The sequence below is a fragment of the Corylus avellana genome, chromosome 3 (assembly GCF_965113065.1).
Source record: "Corylus avellana chromosome 3, dhCorAvel1.hap1.2, whole genome shotgun sequence".
NCBI classification, from domain to species: Eukaryota; Viridiplantae; Streptophyta; class Magnoliopsida; order Fagales; family Betulaceae; genus Corylus; species Corylus avellana.
Genome location: NC_142492.1, coordinates 11,007,164 through 11,023,345, shown reverse-complemented (window position 1 = coordinate 11,023,345; position 16,182 = coordinate 11,007,164). Strand labels below are relative to the sequence as shown.

The following is a 16,182-nucleotide window of genomic DNA, read 5'->3' as shown; positions in this document are numbered from 1 at the left end:
AATGGCGTTTGAATAGTGCAAAAGGGCACCTTTTAGAAGGTGTCGTGCGCTGTTCAAACGACAGCTTCTAAAAGGTGTCGCTTTGCTGAAAATGGCACCAAATAGTGCCTTTTTTACTGTTCAAACAGCACTATCCCCTTTTCTAGTCTATGCATTTTTTGTCATTTTGAAAAGGTCACTATTTGAATGTCACAAGCCATATAATGACCTTTTTTGGGCAAAAAATGTCATTATATGTGAGTCACAAATCCTTTGAATTTTTGTAGTGTTCTTTTGCACTTACCAAATTATCATAAATTTATAGATTCCAACATCATATATAACACTGTAGAATAGCTCAATAAAGTTGCGACAAAAATAAGAGAAAAGTTAAAAATCATACTTATTCTACTTTGCTGATGTGACACTACTAATCGAGCCACCGGGGCTTGAATTAGCCATTGTTAAAAAAAATCAAATAGTTAATTAACAGTGTCACATCATGGATTGAAATAAATATGGAATAAAAAGTCCAATATATAATATTTGAGTAAGCTACATTTTTTTCATACTACTATCTCATCCTAACATGACAATATCAATTACCTTTGTTAAAAAATAATTAATTAATTGAGACTACAATATCAGCAAAATAAAATAGTCTTAAGATAAGCCTTACTCATAAAATAATTACATAGCAATTAATTAGAAAAAAAAAAAAAAAAAAAAAAAAAAAAAAAAAAGGAGAACCAAGTACACTAGGAAGGTACAAAAACTTTTTGGTTAGTAATGGCTCTACATGACCAAACTGCAGACAAAATGATTAAGCTAAATATCAACTCCAAGATAAAGCAATAATTTTATTAGAAAGGGACAAATAATAGAATACAAAAACAGAATATTAGTCAGAGCAGCCATAACCAATTGCACTGTACATAAATTACAAGCATGGCAACAGCATCTTCTATTTCCACCCTTTGAATCCAACTCAAAACAACAGTTGAATCCTTTACAAACATATAATTTGGTCCATATCATCTTAATTATTTCCCAATGTTGTTGTATTTGAAAAGTCAGTAAAGAACAAATGAGGCAGGCTTGTGATTACATAAGCATGGAAGTGTCTCCAATACTCCCAGCAAACTCACTAAACCAACCGATCCAATAATGTTGCAAAAGAATGCTTCAAGATGACAACGACGAACCAGACATGCAAACAATTGAAAGGGACCATTTCTCTCCATTCAACCTTATGGTTTGCTTCAGGTTGTTAAAACCTTTTATCATTTTTTTTTTCCGCAAAAAGTGAGATGCCTGTGTCTGCTCATTGGTGCTCTATCTTCAGGAAAAGAGCAATTCAACAGAAGGAATATCAACCTTCATTAAATCTCAAGCATTTGCTTTCTTTTTATTTTCAAGGACAGAACCCTCATTGATCGCTACTTGAGCTTCATTCTCCTTTCCCATTACAAAAAGAGCAGCAGCTTGTAAATAGGAAGCAATATGCCAGATAGGGGATATTACTTGGGCATGCGCCGCATCATTAAGAGCTTCCTGTGGCATATCGCTCATGAGGTAACATAGACTACGGCGTGCAAAAACCGTTGGGGAAACCATGGTTCCAACATCAATGAACTGCAATAAAATGAACAATCTGTCAGCAAAATGCTGGAAATGCACCCATGAAGATGCAAAATTGCAGAGGCCGCTTTGTTTCTGCATCGCATAATTTGTCAACACATTTTTGGGGTACCACGTTATGGTGGAACCAGAAAATACATCAGTACTTGTGCAAAGCGAGCCCCAACATTATGATTTTTACCCAAAAAGTTTGTTCTCAACTTTGTTTGGCACACTCATCATTTTTATTTAACTGTTAAAAAGATAAACGGTGCTCGCAATTTTATTTTTTTTCTTTTTTGGTAATTTGAGCAGAAAACAAAAAATAATAATAATAAAAAATTAAAAAATAAAATAAAAAATTGAGATTGTAATTTGTAACATCCTTGTCTGTAACCTAAGGATATACAGATACAACTTTAGTCTGCAAGGCATAAGATTGCCAATTATAGACATTTATTCAGAAAAGTAAGCAATTCAAAAGGGCAGTTAAATCGCTTTGACCTGGGTGTAGCATTCAATTGCAGCTCTGAGATCTTTATGCCGGAAAGCAACATCACCCTTTTTCTTTGAGTTCAATGTTTCCTGCATCTGGTTGGTCCACATTTGGAATGATAGCTGCATCAGAAAGAAAAATTATAATTACAAAGGCAGACCATGAACGGAAAAACATTCTTTGCAAAATAGGAGGAATCAATGACATGCATATAAGAGGCATGATGCAGCTGCAGACAAATTTTGTATTGATAAACTTATAGATTGGGGTTAAAAATTCAACAGAGCTTTCATTTATGGCTAATAACTGTTTGACAGAGAAAGTATGATTGTATAAATTCAACAAACTACTGAAGTAAATACGCTAATACCCAATCTGTAAGCCATAACTATTAAGCACACACTTGCAATTAAAAACAATCATGAGTGGGAATAAAGTAAAAAACCCATAAAAATAGCTCACTACTGACTCTCTGTTGTTTAATAATGCGACAATTCAGTGCCAAACTTCACCACAAACCCTTGTAATATGGCAACACCAAAATAAGGACTGTATTATCAAACTATGTATTGTTAAAAAAAGAAATATATGATGTACTAAGATGCTAAATTGTAAAAAATTGATATAACATAGTTGAACATCAGTTTCAGGTTTGGATGAAGCTGATTTGCAACGAAGTAGTGGGTAGAAACTCTTCAGTTTTGGATGAAGCTTTCAAGTTTGGGGAGCTGTCCCCCAATCCCCTTGATTGGGTGTTGGTTTGCGACGAAGAGGAGGATCCTTATTCGACAGATTTTCTTCGGGTTATGGACGTCGCCCGGCCAAGGGCTAAAGGAAAAAGGCCTAGGAATAAGGGCAAAATAGAGCTGTTAAATTTAGAAAGCTCCGTTAACTATGGCAATGCTAGTGCGTCCTCCAGGAGAAGGAAGGGCAAGATTATTGTATCATAGTCTTTTGTGAAGGAATGAGGGTGTTTGGTTAGTGGCTTTGCGATGGTGTGTTTGTTTGAGGGTTTTTGGGTGGTTTTTTGGTTTTTCTGGGTGGGTGTGCTGGGGTTTTTCTTTGGGTTCGCTCTGGCCCCCTTTGTATACTCCATGTGTAATTAGGGGCGCCTCTCGCTTTTCTCCTTCTTTAATAAAACTTCTTATTACTTATAAAAAAAAATCGGTTTCAGATACTAATAGTATTTGCAAAATATTAACATGGTCCACGAGCAAAAACTATTCTGTCCAGCTGATTAGGAAAAAGTACTAAAAGCCCAAATGATTCATATAGATCATTGAGTAACCCTATAATTGTGATATATATATATATATATATATATATATATATATATATATATGTATATAAGTAAAAACAAAAGTTAATTTCCTATAATTGTGATATATAAAAAACAGACCTCAGTTGCTGCACCCTCATCGTCCTTATACCCAAGCTTTTCTAAGATCTCGTGTATAGCAGTCAAATCCATTCTTAGGCAAGCTTCACCAAGAGGTGATAGAGGTAAAGTTACATCACCATGTGGTATACCCATCAATACATGCGATGGAACCTGCAAAACAATTTCCAAAAGCTCATTCGAGCTAACAAAAAGTACCATTCAACTCTCAACAAACAACCAAAAGAATGACATCATGAGAGGGCAAGAGAGAGAGACAGAATGAAGTGTAGCCCTTCTGCCAAGTGATAGACTCCACAAGCAGATGGCGTTACACTTAGGCTAATGTCCCTGACTGCAGCCTTATCAGAAAGTCTTTTTATCCCAATAGCTATATCTTTTTTTTTTTTCTTTTTCTTTTTTTAAGTTCTAAAAGGTTTGAGTAGGTTAAAGTATTTGACAGAATGAGATCTAGAAAAACTCAGTTTCAGAAAGAATAATATGTACTTTTTCTTAAAAACCAAAGATAACTAACCTCATTTTCCTTCTGAAGAGGAATCAAAGAAGCAACTAAAGACCTTGGATTTGGACGCTCTCGGGGCTCATACTGTAAACATCGCGAAGCTAAACGTACTAATTCAGTCCCCTCATCATTTGAGAACTGGCCTTCCAAACAAGAATCAGTAAGCATTTGAAGATTCCTGTCCCGTATTAGGTCAAGTGCCTGAGAAATTATGAAAATTAGATGTGCAATTATAGCAAATTCAGAACTCTATGCTCAAATGAAAAAAGAAAAACAGAATGGCCGTAAGAGTTCCTAATAATGCAACTCATATATACTCAACCTTCTTGGGAGATCAACAAGCGGCATTTAGGAAGAACAACATTCCATTAACTGCCACTTTTTCATTTTCTCTAAAGATGTGTTCAATTGGATGGGATAGAAAAATACAGAAAAGTGGGAAGCGAAGGAGAGAGAAAAGAAAAATGGGGTGGAGGTCAACTTCCATCAGAAGATTAAACAAAACAATAAGATGAAGTGAATAATTTTCAAAGCAACCCTTAATGGGATTTACCAAATTTCAAGGCGAAGGATGTAATGGTGCTTCATGAGCACTCCCATTAGACATGACAGCCAAAGTAACTTTAAGAACCAAAATCAGATACAAACCAAAAACAGGTGTAATTACTCAACATGTTCGGGCTGCTACTGCGTGGAATCTCAAATAGGGTACAGAGCATATGCATGTGTGCAAGTACTTACTTTTCCCAGTTTCTTTCTGTTCAACTTTTCTTCCCATGCACCCACATACACTATTTTTTAATAAACTATACAGCTCTTGAAGCTGAATTTACACTAAAGTCCTTTCACAGTCCTCAAAACTGTTATTATTCATTTCTCTTCACATGCACCACAAAAGGCACAAAGCCATTGTACTTCAAAATGTTCTCACCTTTTGTTTTTGGCATTTTGTTATTCATAAACATTTTCCTAGGGGAAATTGATTTATAGGTATTTCATTCTAATTCATTTTCCCGATAATTCTCAAGTGCCATGGTTCAGACATAAGATAGGTTAATGTATTTCTTCTCATCATCTAGAGTTCAACCATCTGAAATATCATTCCAATTTTCAAAACTTGCAATCCAGTCAGCCATTCTGAACACACACGCAAAGGAGAAAGTCAAATTTATGCCAAAATAGAATCTTGTCCCTCCAAGTCTTAGGTTGTTGTTAAATTAGTCCCAATGGTTCTAATTTTAGCAATGCCAACCTTATACTTTTAAATTTTCATCTATTAAGACCTGCTACTTCTGTTAATGTGATTGCCATCTAACATCAAATGAAGTGCACATGACAATTGAAACTACATAGTATTAAGGAGAATGAAGGAGAAAAGAAAGCAAAAGGTAAAACAAAATGAACAAATATAAATAACAAAATAATACTGAGAAAAAAAAAAAAAAAAAAAAAAAAAAGAAGAAAGAGAGAGAATATGAAGAAAAAAGAAGAAACGGACAGAATGAGAGAAGGAAACAGTAGAGAAACTACAGGGGAGAGAGAGGGAGAGAGAAATTCATGATGATCTCCTGGTTGAAGAGGATGGTGCGGTAGCCAGGGAGTGCATGGGTGATGGGTTGTGCCATATGGAAGACAAGAGTAAGATGCTTACAGTGATAAGGACAAGTAACGAGAGATACAAATGAAGCTTCCCCTAAAATATGTTTACCCATACCTGATTTAGCAAACTGAAATATGTTATTCTCTACGCATCATACTCATTTCACACTGGCTGACGTGTGCTTTAAGTAACTTCTCATGTCACACTTTGAAAAAAAAAAAAAAAAACCACTTAAAACACGTCACATCAGCCGGTGTGAAATGGGTGCGAAGTGTAACATTACTCTTCTCGTTAAGATCTGAACCATATAAGAAGCAGCAGCCAAGATCAGAAATCTGCTCTCTCATGGTCCCATTCTCAATTTTCTATTTTCTTTTTTTATTTATGAGAAGTGTTTAGTGTCATTTTTTGTCCATCTTCGTACAAGAGATGTGCAAATTTTCCATTGGATAAGTGGAACCCACATGTAGGTCCCATAGATTCAATACATTTGCAAAAGAGATGGATAAGAGATGTGCAAGAAAATGAAAGCAAACATTTCTCTATATTTATATACTGCATTTTTTGTCAACTCCTTTCTTCAGAACTGCTTCTCCCGTATTCCCCTTTTCTCCATTCTCTCTCAATTTTTACATTTACTTTATTTTTTCCAATTTTATTGAAAATAGATTCCCACCATGACTGTCATCATCAACGTGAATCACATCTATGAATTTCAACACTAGGTAAAGAACCCAGTAGGCAATTTGTCAACAAACTGAGAATCTCAACCAGAAAACACACTGCTCAAGCTAGCTTGGTAAGGCTCCAAGCATTTGGGAATAGTTGCTTCTTTTTTTTTTCTTTCAATAGTTCTCGAGATTGCCAGTCACAGGTCAAGATTGGTTGATTGTGCAGTACTTGTCAAAAACCATACTCTTAAGATAATCTTAGCCCAAATTTTTCATGCCAAAAGATCTAGCACTAAAAGCCTTACACAACACAAAAATGTTTTATACTTCAACAAAGAAGCCCCAAGGTTGCATGAATTATCTAAGAAATACCTATTTGTAAGTATTTATAAACAGCAACCAGTTGGAAATGGTTCAACAATCTTTACCATGATCAACAAACTAGTGTTTTTTCTTCTTCTTCTTCTTTTTTTTTTTTTTTTTTTTTGTTTTGTTCATCATTAGTATTATTTTATGTTGTAGAGAGCCTCTCTCTCTCTCTCTCTCTCTCTCTCTCTCATTCGGTTTATGACATGGAAACTGTTAGTGAAAAAAATGTATGCAATAAACAACTATCAGAATGCACCGAGTTTGTTGTATCAAAACGTACTCGTCCAGGAGAATACTTACATGACTTGGAGGTATATGTTTTCCACTGAGAAGATCAAGCAAAAGAGTGCCAAAACTATACATTACACTTTCAGGTGTAACTCTTCCTACAGGAAAAATGAGATGTGCGAATTATGACTTATTTCGGACATAAAGTTTAGTGCAAATAATGATCATGAAATCTATGAGAATGAGAGGAAGTACATGAAGACAGAAAAATCAACAATACATGTTTTTACAATATACCAAACTTGTGTATAAAAACAAACAATATAGTAAAAAATCACAAAATGCCTTCACCTTGACATAGAACAGTTGTGTATATATGTAAGATGCACATCTCCCTATAAGTTTGTGTTATTTAAAACTCAAATAGCAAGTTTAAAACCCCAAATGATGAACAAAAATGATCATCATGTTTACACGTCTTGTCTGAGAGGGTAAGTACCTGTCCTCAAATACTCGGGAGGAGTAAATGCCAGGTTTGTGCTGTAGCTTTTCCCATCTCTACTGTTTTTCATCAAACCAAAGCATGAAAGTCTCGGGTTTCCATCCTGAGGAATAACACCAATGATGAGACTGACATATTTCAAATCCCAACTTCAACAACAAAACACAAATGGCTTGTGAGCTATAAGATAAACAGATACTAACATCGTCGAAGACAACTCTATAAGCATTCAGATCATGATAAAGAGCACGTCCTTTGCTAGTACAATATTCCAGAGCTTGTGCAAGATGCAAAGCAACCCTTAATCGCATTGCCCATTTCATAGGTTGTGTTTCCCCTGTGTCATGTAATTAAATGTCAATAATAAGTTCCAAAGAATTCACCTCCTGTGATGATCCATATGCAAATGTAAGCAAATTGGAAAGACAATAGCATGCAGCATAGAGGCATAATCAGATTCCACCACACGGTTCTGAAAGAAATAAGGAAGAAATTGCGTCATAATTTCTAGAATTGAAAATGAGTTCTGGAGAAATGATCCAGGAAGGTCCCTCTACCTTTCCCTTGTGCTCCTTTATGCAAAACATAGTTATGATTATTAACATGTGGTTTCTGTTATGGGCCACAATAGACATTGAGATGCGAAGGAATAAATGGCATTAGGGGGAAAACGTGAAAATACATGTCTTACAATCACCACCAACCCCCCAAACAAACAAACAACACACACACAACTGGAAAAAAAAAAAGAAGAAGATGAAGAAGAAGAAAGAATCAGTTGCAACCACTCACCACCAACCAGGTGTTTTTTAATCAAATCACTCAAAGCTACTATAGAGTGTAGAAATTATAAACCACACACATTCAATTGTAGATAATTAGACAAAAGAGTCAGTCCAATTAATACGTAGTTGTTTGATACATAATGAAATATATTTTTGAAATTAACCAACATGAATAGTGGGTTTGGTTATTACAGGATCATATACGATGAAATATAGAGTAGAGCTCATGCAACAACACCAAAGATAAGTTCAACAAACTTACAATGAAATAAGTGCTTTGCTAATGTATCATTGGGCATGTATTCTGCAACAAGTAACCTCTCATCAGCTTCACAGCAACAACCAAGTAAATTTACCAGTCTAAGGCTCCGGAGCTGACCAACAGCTCTGGCTTCTTCCTGAAGTAGTAAAAGCACAAAGTTAAAAGAGCTAAAGTATTGCAATGAAAACAAGATTGATACATTGTTTTGAGAAATACTTATAATACAAAATAACATGCACACAGTGAATTAGAGTTTTAACTGGACTAGTTAAGTCAATTGGCCTTAAGTTTATCACATCATTAAGCATGTGATGTGATTATGTGATAAACATTATGTATTTCTTATCTTTGCAATTAAACCAGACCATCATCATAAATGCAAAAGTTACAGCCTTGGCAGCAGTCAACAAAATTAAAGGAAACTAATTTGAAGTGGCAGCATCTCTGGTATTTCCAAATACTAATTTAACCATCAGAAAAGGGACTACTGTTTTTGTAATGGTTCCATTCTGGATACTTTGAGTCATGCATGATATGCAAACATAATAAAGCCATTAAAATCAGAGGGGCAACCAAGCATGCCCCAAACTGTGAATATTTTTTTTGATAAGTAGAGCACGGTATATAGTCCCTTCTCAAATAGACAAGTACAGAAATGTGATTGAGACAAAGAAAAACCATTCGGTGTGAAAGACTTTTTTTGATAAATAATTAATTCATTGAAAAGCGCAGCCCTAATCCACATGATGTATACAACGAAAGACCCTACTAAAGGCAAAAAGAAGAACAAAAATTCACAAATTGAGACAAAGTAGAAAACTGGAAAACATTAAAAGCCCCTGCCCAATTGAGTAGGGTCTTGACCAACACATTTTTGAGCTCGTCATGCATCTTCTCATGAAAGAATTAGTTCTAGAGGGGTTAGGGACGCCCGAAGATCAGCTACAAACAAATTTGATTAATCATATTACTACATACAGTATAATCAAGAACCTGGTCAAGATCATCTCTGGGTAACCTCTTGTGAACCTTGGAGTAAAAGCAATTGCCAAGAAAGAACATGGTGAAATTTGTGAATGAATACGTGCAATAGGACAAGAAATTTTTGCAACAAGCAAACGGGATATCAGAACGCATGGGAATCGGCACATAATTTTACTCACCAAAAATTGCCGGGCATCAGGCCAAGCTGATCTATTGAATCGTTTGACCGCAATCCGCACTTGATTTTCAAGCTTCCCTTTGTAGACCACATTTGGAGCCTTTTCCCCATGTTCAGAAACTATATTCTCCACCGCAAACCCAGATGTAGCCTGTCTAAGTTGATCAACTGTGTATTCACGAAATGTGGGCAAATCACCAACTTCATTCGTCTCCTCATTTTCTGCATGCAAACACACAGCAAACTCACACACTGCAATTGCTCTCTTGCAACAAATGTAAATGAACAAAAATCACACTTCCACTTACCAATGCTGGGGGTCTCAGCAACAGGTCCGTTATGTTCCGAACCCAAACAACACGCCGTCAGCTTGGAACACCCACAGCCCATCCCAATCCCAGAATTTAACTGCAAACACAAATAAGTCGTGAGGCGTCAACTTTTAGACTAATTTTCACAGCTCAAAGACTCCATTCACCTTGACATATGAACCCAACTTGCTCCTTACACTGAACAAACCCATAAAACAAATCTATGTATAGAATCTACTACTGTATAGTAAAACCTCATTTTCACAACAAGTAGTGTTAACTTCGAGATTTCAAGGTACACATGTGAAAGTTTGACTCCAATTTTGCTTCAACGGCTTCAAAAGCCTCAAATAAAAACAAAAATACCAATACTAACACTGAACTCAAACTAGAACAACATCAAAAAGAAGCAAGCAGTACAAGATTTAATATTCAGCATTATAGCCAAAGAAACCATACCCTTACTACGATTGAAGTCAAAGTGAACTTAGTTTGGTTGACCTTTAGCTTCACAGAATTCCCAATCCCCAGCTATGAGCTTAGACCAATCTCAGCTCTGTGAAGCTCCAAAAGCTCCTTTATTCGCATCAAGCGCACCAACCCAGATACCAAAAAAACACAAAACGAAGCGTGCGTCCTAGAGCCAATCAAAGACCGCACCTTTTAACCAAATCAAGCATCCCAAAAAGCACGAGAAAGTACTATACGGAATAGTATTGAATCCCCACCAAAAAGACACTCAAGATTGGAGCTTTGAGAACCTGAGGGAACCCAGAAATCGACTTCCTCGATTCGGTCAAAAGGAATGAAAAAGCAAGCCCAAATTTTGCCTGGTTTCTTTTCTTTCTTTGCAGTGTTTTTAGAATATATAATTGGTTTTGGAAAGTAAGAGTTAGAGAGAGAGTCTGAATCGGGGATCTTTGAGTTGTTTTGGTGCTTTTGTGTGAATGAGAAATTTGAGAGCTTTGAGATTCGGATTGGAAAATGTGGGATTACAAAAACAATTAAATAATATTTTTTTCCTATGTATCCGAGTATGCGTTTGCTGTGGGCGTGTGTCTGTGTCTGACTGCTTAGTTTTTGTTCTACATTTTTCCTATTTCCACCGACATCATCTTCTTTTTTTAATTTTTCCACACCTAAGCCCCCCACTATCAATTACATGAAATAGAAAAATATGGAAAAAAAAGGACAATGATGTTTGGTGAGAGGAAATTAATAAAAGATTTTTTTAAAAAAAAAAAAACCATAGTTCCTTTGTTTGAATTATAAAAGGTGAGACAAATATATGTGAACAAGAATGAGCTTTTTGTTTGTTAACGTGTTTTGATGGGTATTTTTTATCGAGTAACGTTATTTGATAGATAATTTATATGATTGTAACAATAAAAATTAATCTTGAGATCAGAAAGGTTTGTAAAAAAAAAATTAATAATTAATTTTTATTATTACGTCATCTCAGTCTTTTGACAGTTATATAATGCTAATAATAGTCTACTGAATAGTATTTTTCTTTTTTATTAATTTATTTGAAAAAATATTATAATGTGATATAAAAGTAAAATATGTTTTTGTATTTTTAAGAGTATGTTATGTTTGGATTTTTTATTTAAGTTTTTATTTTGAGAAAAAAAATACAATAAACAAAAATTTTAACGCAATCTTGCCTTTATAAGACCTTTTAGACGTGGAATTTTTTTTTTTTTCTGAATATTTATAGGATCAATAAAAAGAGAAATTATCATATAGGACAAGTTGCTAATTAATGTTGTCCTTCTCAAATAGGTCAACCTTCCAAATTGTTCTTGATTTCATGGACAAACAGTAGACTGTTATCAATTGAGACATCTTAAAGTACAGTTTTGTTAATTTGTTTTGGATGGTTAATTTGTTTTGGATGGTGCTTTAAAAAAAATTGTATTCTTATGCGACATAAAGGTGAAAATTGTCTGTATTTTGAGGAGGTATTTTGGGTGTTTTAAGAAGTATTTTGTGTTTTTAATTTATTTATTAATGTTTTTGTTTTAAGAACATAAATTAGAAAGAACAGGTGATACCCGTAATAGCAACGACAAAATGAAAACAATCTAAATACTTTTAAAATAACCAATAATAAAGTAACATCACAAGGAATGGTGGAAAGAACCTCCACCAAAAAGTGAAACAGATCGAACATAAAACTATAAGCTCCCAACAAGTGGGAGGAGTTCAAGGTTAAAAAGTGTATGCGTGTTGAATGATGACCTTTGAGGCACCTAACACTTTTAATAACACTGATTATTGCTTATAAAAAAAAAATACTCATATTATACCATGAGGTTGATTGTTGATACTTCAATAGGATTTCCTAATAATTGAAATTTATTCCAATTTTTGCCTTTTTGCTTACCAAAAAATTAAAATAATAATAATAATAATAATAATTAAGCTCAAGAATTACTACCTTCAACTCTGTTCTAAAGGGTGCCTTAAGGTGGAGCAGCTTTTTGTCCTTGTAGAATAAGTTTAGGTACTTCTTCCTCTCATAAAGGATTTACAAAATTTTCTTCAAACAAAGTCAATGTGTATTTATAGGACACAAAGTCAAGATTATTTGCTGCAAAAAAAAACATTGATAATTATTTTTTATGAAACTTAAAAATAAAAAAGGACAAATACAGCGAGAGAGATGGGCACCAAACCATGCTATAATTGAAGCTACAAGCCTACAAGAACCCTACTATATTCAAGAATCTCTAGATATGAAACATTCTAAATGGCAAGACATCTTATGATATTACATGCCCATAGTTGTAAGTGGCTTGTTGAGAACTTGTGATTTTAAAAATAGTAATTTTAAAATGTGTGATTTGAAGCTATGGTTTTTTAATAATGTAGTTTAGTGTTTGATAAAATTATAATTTGACCTTTAAAATTATAGTTTATCATTTAAAACATGCATTTTTAAAAACATATCTTATTGCCTACAAATTGAAAGCACTTATTTTTTAAAGTTTTTAAACTATAATTTAAAAAATAAAATAAAATACACTCATAAACGATATATTCCTTTTTTAAAAAAAAATTTGTGGAATCGCACAGCCAAGCGGATTCTAAGTATTAATAAAAATGTTTATTAATGAGTAATGCTAAAAATCCCACTTTTGACCTACTACCATTTTATTCTGCTGACGTCACAATATCAATCAACTCTTGAATTCTTATTTTAACGATGATCGATTCAAAGATTAACTAGCATTATTACGTCAAAAGGTGAAATGGTGATGAAATAAAATGTATGGTTTATAGCATTGGCTAAACATTTTTATAAACATTTTTAACAAAATTTGGAATAAATCCCTTAAAATACAAATCCCAAATTGCCCTTTAATAAATATCACAAAAAACTATTGCAACAAATTAGATTTATATCAAGTTGTAGCGACAAAGGACAGAAGATTGAGAAGACTAGGTTGGCTATGAAAGAGACGTGAAGCTTGAGGTAGAGAATTTTTCTATTTTTCATGCACTTTGTTCCAGCAGTTTATCTTTTATGGCATGCATTTTGAGTATATATAGATCATCCAAATTCTTGTATTTGTTATATTTAAAACGATAAATAACAGTGTGCTCTTCAAGCCTAATTATCACTAAAGGCTTGGTCAAGAAAAGGTTACTTGACCAAAAGATAAAGTAGAAATCTATAATAAAATGTAAAGTATAAGAAAATTGCGGAAGCGATAGAGATAAATAGAACATTAAATTTTGAGGTGATTCAACCATAGAAGTCTACATCTACCGTTAAAAATAACCCAATTATATCTTTTATTGATTGACTTAATTACATAATTGTATGACATTATCTGTTTATGAGAAAAATATGGTAGGTGTTTTCTTCTCATAAAAAACCAGACGTGTACGTGGGTCTTGCTCCCTCCTCCTTTCCCCTCCCCCCTACTCCCCTCTTCTTTTCTCCTCCTCCCTTTATTTTTTTCCCTTTCTTTTCTCAGTTTATTTTTTTTGTTTTTCCGATCAGTTCAATTGCTTCAGACATCCATTTGCTTATGTTGCGCTGCCTCCATTCTGTCTCCACCGTGTTGCGTCGTTCTTTGCCTCCCTAGAATTGATTGGGCTTTAGATCTAATTTTTCAAATCTAGATCTAGTCTCATTAACTGGTTTCGGTCAGCCACACGCTGGCTCATTGTACTCCCCTGCTCTTCAGCTGCCCATTGGTGCAAAACGGCTCTATCTCGTCCACCACCCATCGGCCAGTGCGCTTCGCCTCCCTCTCCTCAGCTGTTATAGTTGTTTGCTATTTTTTTATTTGATTTATCCTTAGATCTACTTTCATTAGCGATTTTTTTTGTGAAGGTTTTTGTCATGACCTTTGGGTCGAAGAGGATTAGTTTCAGTGTAAAGGTTTTGCTCCCATGGCCGGAAAAAATAGAAGTTGAAAATATGAGCAACTTATGTATTAGATTGAGTCTGCTTAGAGCATATCTGTTCTATAACTAAGTTTGGACATGAGTTAGTAGATATTAAAGTCATAGATAGGATATGATTGTAAGTTTTTATGTTTTGTCTCTATGACATTGTAACCTCATAGCTTTGACTATAATTTATCAGAGCTTTATATCTTGATATTTTTTCAAGAAAAAAAAATGGTAGGTGAGATAATGGGTTAGGAAAGGTAATCAATATAAACTACCATGGTAAGTACCTATAAGAAAAAATACATCAAGGCTAATATGAAAAATATCATATACATTCTAACATTCCATCAAACTCAAAGTATCAGCCTGGTTTTTTTTTTTTATTATTACTATTATTTTTTTAAATGATGGGCAACTTCTCACATGGTGTACAAGTTATTATATAGTAAACTTAGTTATTTATAAATCACATTAAGCAATATAAGGTATAGTTCATTTGACATAATCATTATGAATGCAATATATATATATATATGATGTAATAAGATAATCATGTCATAGTTAAACACCATATGGTTTACTGGATATATTAACTATCCGAGAGACCTATAATACAATACTGGTACTCCGGATATTATACTTGTATCGTCCATCACTAACAATCCGACCGAATCCAATCTCGGGTGGCCCATGTTACTAATAACGTTTGTCTATAATGACTACCAATCAAACATGATTATGACAATTACAAAACAACAATTTGATCAAAGGCTAAACAATAAAAGTAAATATTTGATCATAGACTTAACTTGTATAATAGTAAGCTCATGATTGTTATCTCATACGTACTAGTGTACCATGTTATACGATACATTTCAATTCACAGTCTCTTACATGCATTCATTTACAAACTTATCATTTTCATTATCTTGTTTATTCAGCATTCATTTCACAAAATATAGTTCATAGTAATCTAAAGTGTATTTCACGAGTGTTGTAAATACGTATGTTTGGCATATAAACTAACCATGTTATAAGGAAAGAAAATAATAACAAGTATCTATGCGAGTTTTACTCATCCATGTCGTAAGACTCCTCCACAAAAACATCATGAGGCTCTATAACATTGAAATATGAGAAAATACATAAAATTAGTCAAAAACTGGAGCTAAAACAAGCCCTAAAGCCTAATATACTCAAAACAAGTTTTCCACATGACCCTCGAACGTTCAGACAAAAAAGGTCGAACATTCGGCCACGACATCAAACATTTGATCAAAGGAGGTCGAACATTCATGCCTGGTAGAAACCCATTTATGAAATAAAAACCCATCCAACCACTCCTAGGCAAGTTATAAGATCTTAACGTGATCTCTAGCAGACTCCTAAGCCACAATAACACACTCATGTAGAAAAAGACACGTCCAACATTATCAATTTACTAATCCAATATATATATATTTTTTTTTGTGAAAAATGGTATTACTCTTTATTCATAATTGAACAAGAATACAAGAGCCTTAGCTCTACGAAAAAAGAGCATTAAGCTCTAAATGAACAATATTAAAAATAAAAGCTGGAATTTCCTCAATCCAAATATTATCTGTGTCGGTCCTAGATGTCTCCTTTGCCAAAACATGAGCTGCTTCGTTTGCTTCGCACTTGACATGGCCTATTTTCCAATGTCGAAGGGATCTCATAACCATCTTGGTGTTTTCCACGATTTGCCCATACTTTAACCAATTTTGAGTTCTCTCCCCAATGGCCTTGACTACCGATATCGAATCTCCCTCTAGCAGAATCTCAAAAAAACCAAACTCCCAACAAAATTTTGCTGCGTGCAGAGCTGCCATAGCTTCCCCCGTGACAGGTTCATGAATTGC

General features: G+C 34.1%; 1 protein-coding gene across 1 annotated transcript; it reads right to left on the bottom strand.

Annotated features, from left to right (window-relative positions):
- Positions 1-808: 808 nt before the first annotated feature.
- On the bottom strand, positions 809-10,952 carry BSK7 (kinase with tetratricopeptide repeat domain-containing protein). The gene is made up of 11 exons (XM_059587654.2): positions 10,346-10,952; positions 9,884-9,983; positions 9,577-9,797; positions 8,414-8,549; positions 7,570-7,703; positions 7,364-7,469; positions 6,937-7,022; positions 4,009-4,197; positions 3,495-3,647; positions 2,104-2,217; positions 809-1,614 (listed from the first exon to the last, which is right to left on the bottom strand). The coding sequence occupies exons 2-11, from the start codon at positions 9,963-9,965 to the stop codon at positions 1,369-1,371; spliced, it is 1,467 nt and encodes a 488-aa protein (XP_059443637.1). The 5' UTR covers positions 9,966-9,983; positions 10,346-10,952; the 3' UTR covers positions 809-1,368.
- Positions 10,953-16,182: the final 5,230 nt, after the last annotated feature.

Bases quoted from the DNA above. Each gene is read 5' to 3' on its own strand.
- BSK7 (XM_059587654.2), bottom strand. From the start codon at position 9,965: ATGGGCTGTGGGTGTTCCAAGCTGACGGCGTGTTGTTTGGGTTCGGAA. The intron at 8,550-9,576 runs GTGAGTAAAATT...TTACTACTTCAG, and splicing joins CTGATGCCCGGCAATTTTTG to GAAGAAGCCAGAGCTGTTGG. The intron at 4,198-6,936 runs GTAAGTATTCTC...ATAATTTCTCAG, and splicing joins AACATATACCTCCAAGTCAT to GCACTTGACCTAATACGGGA.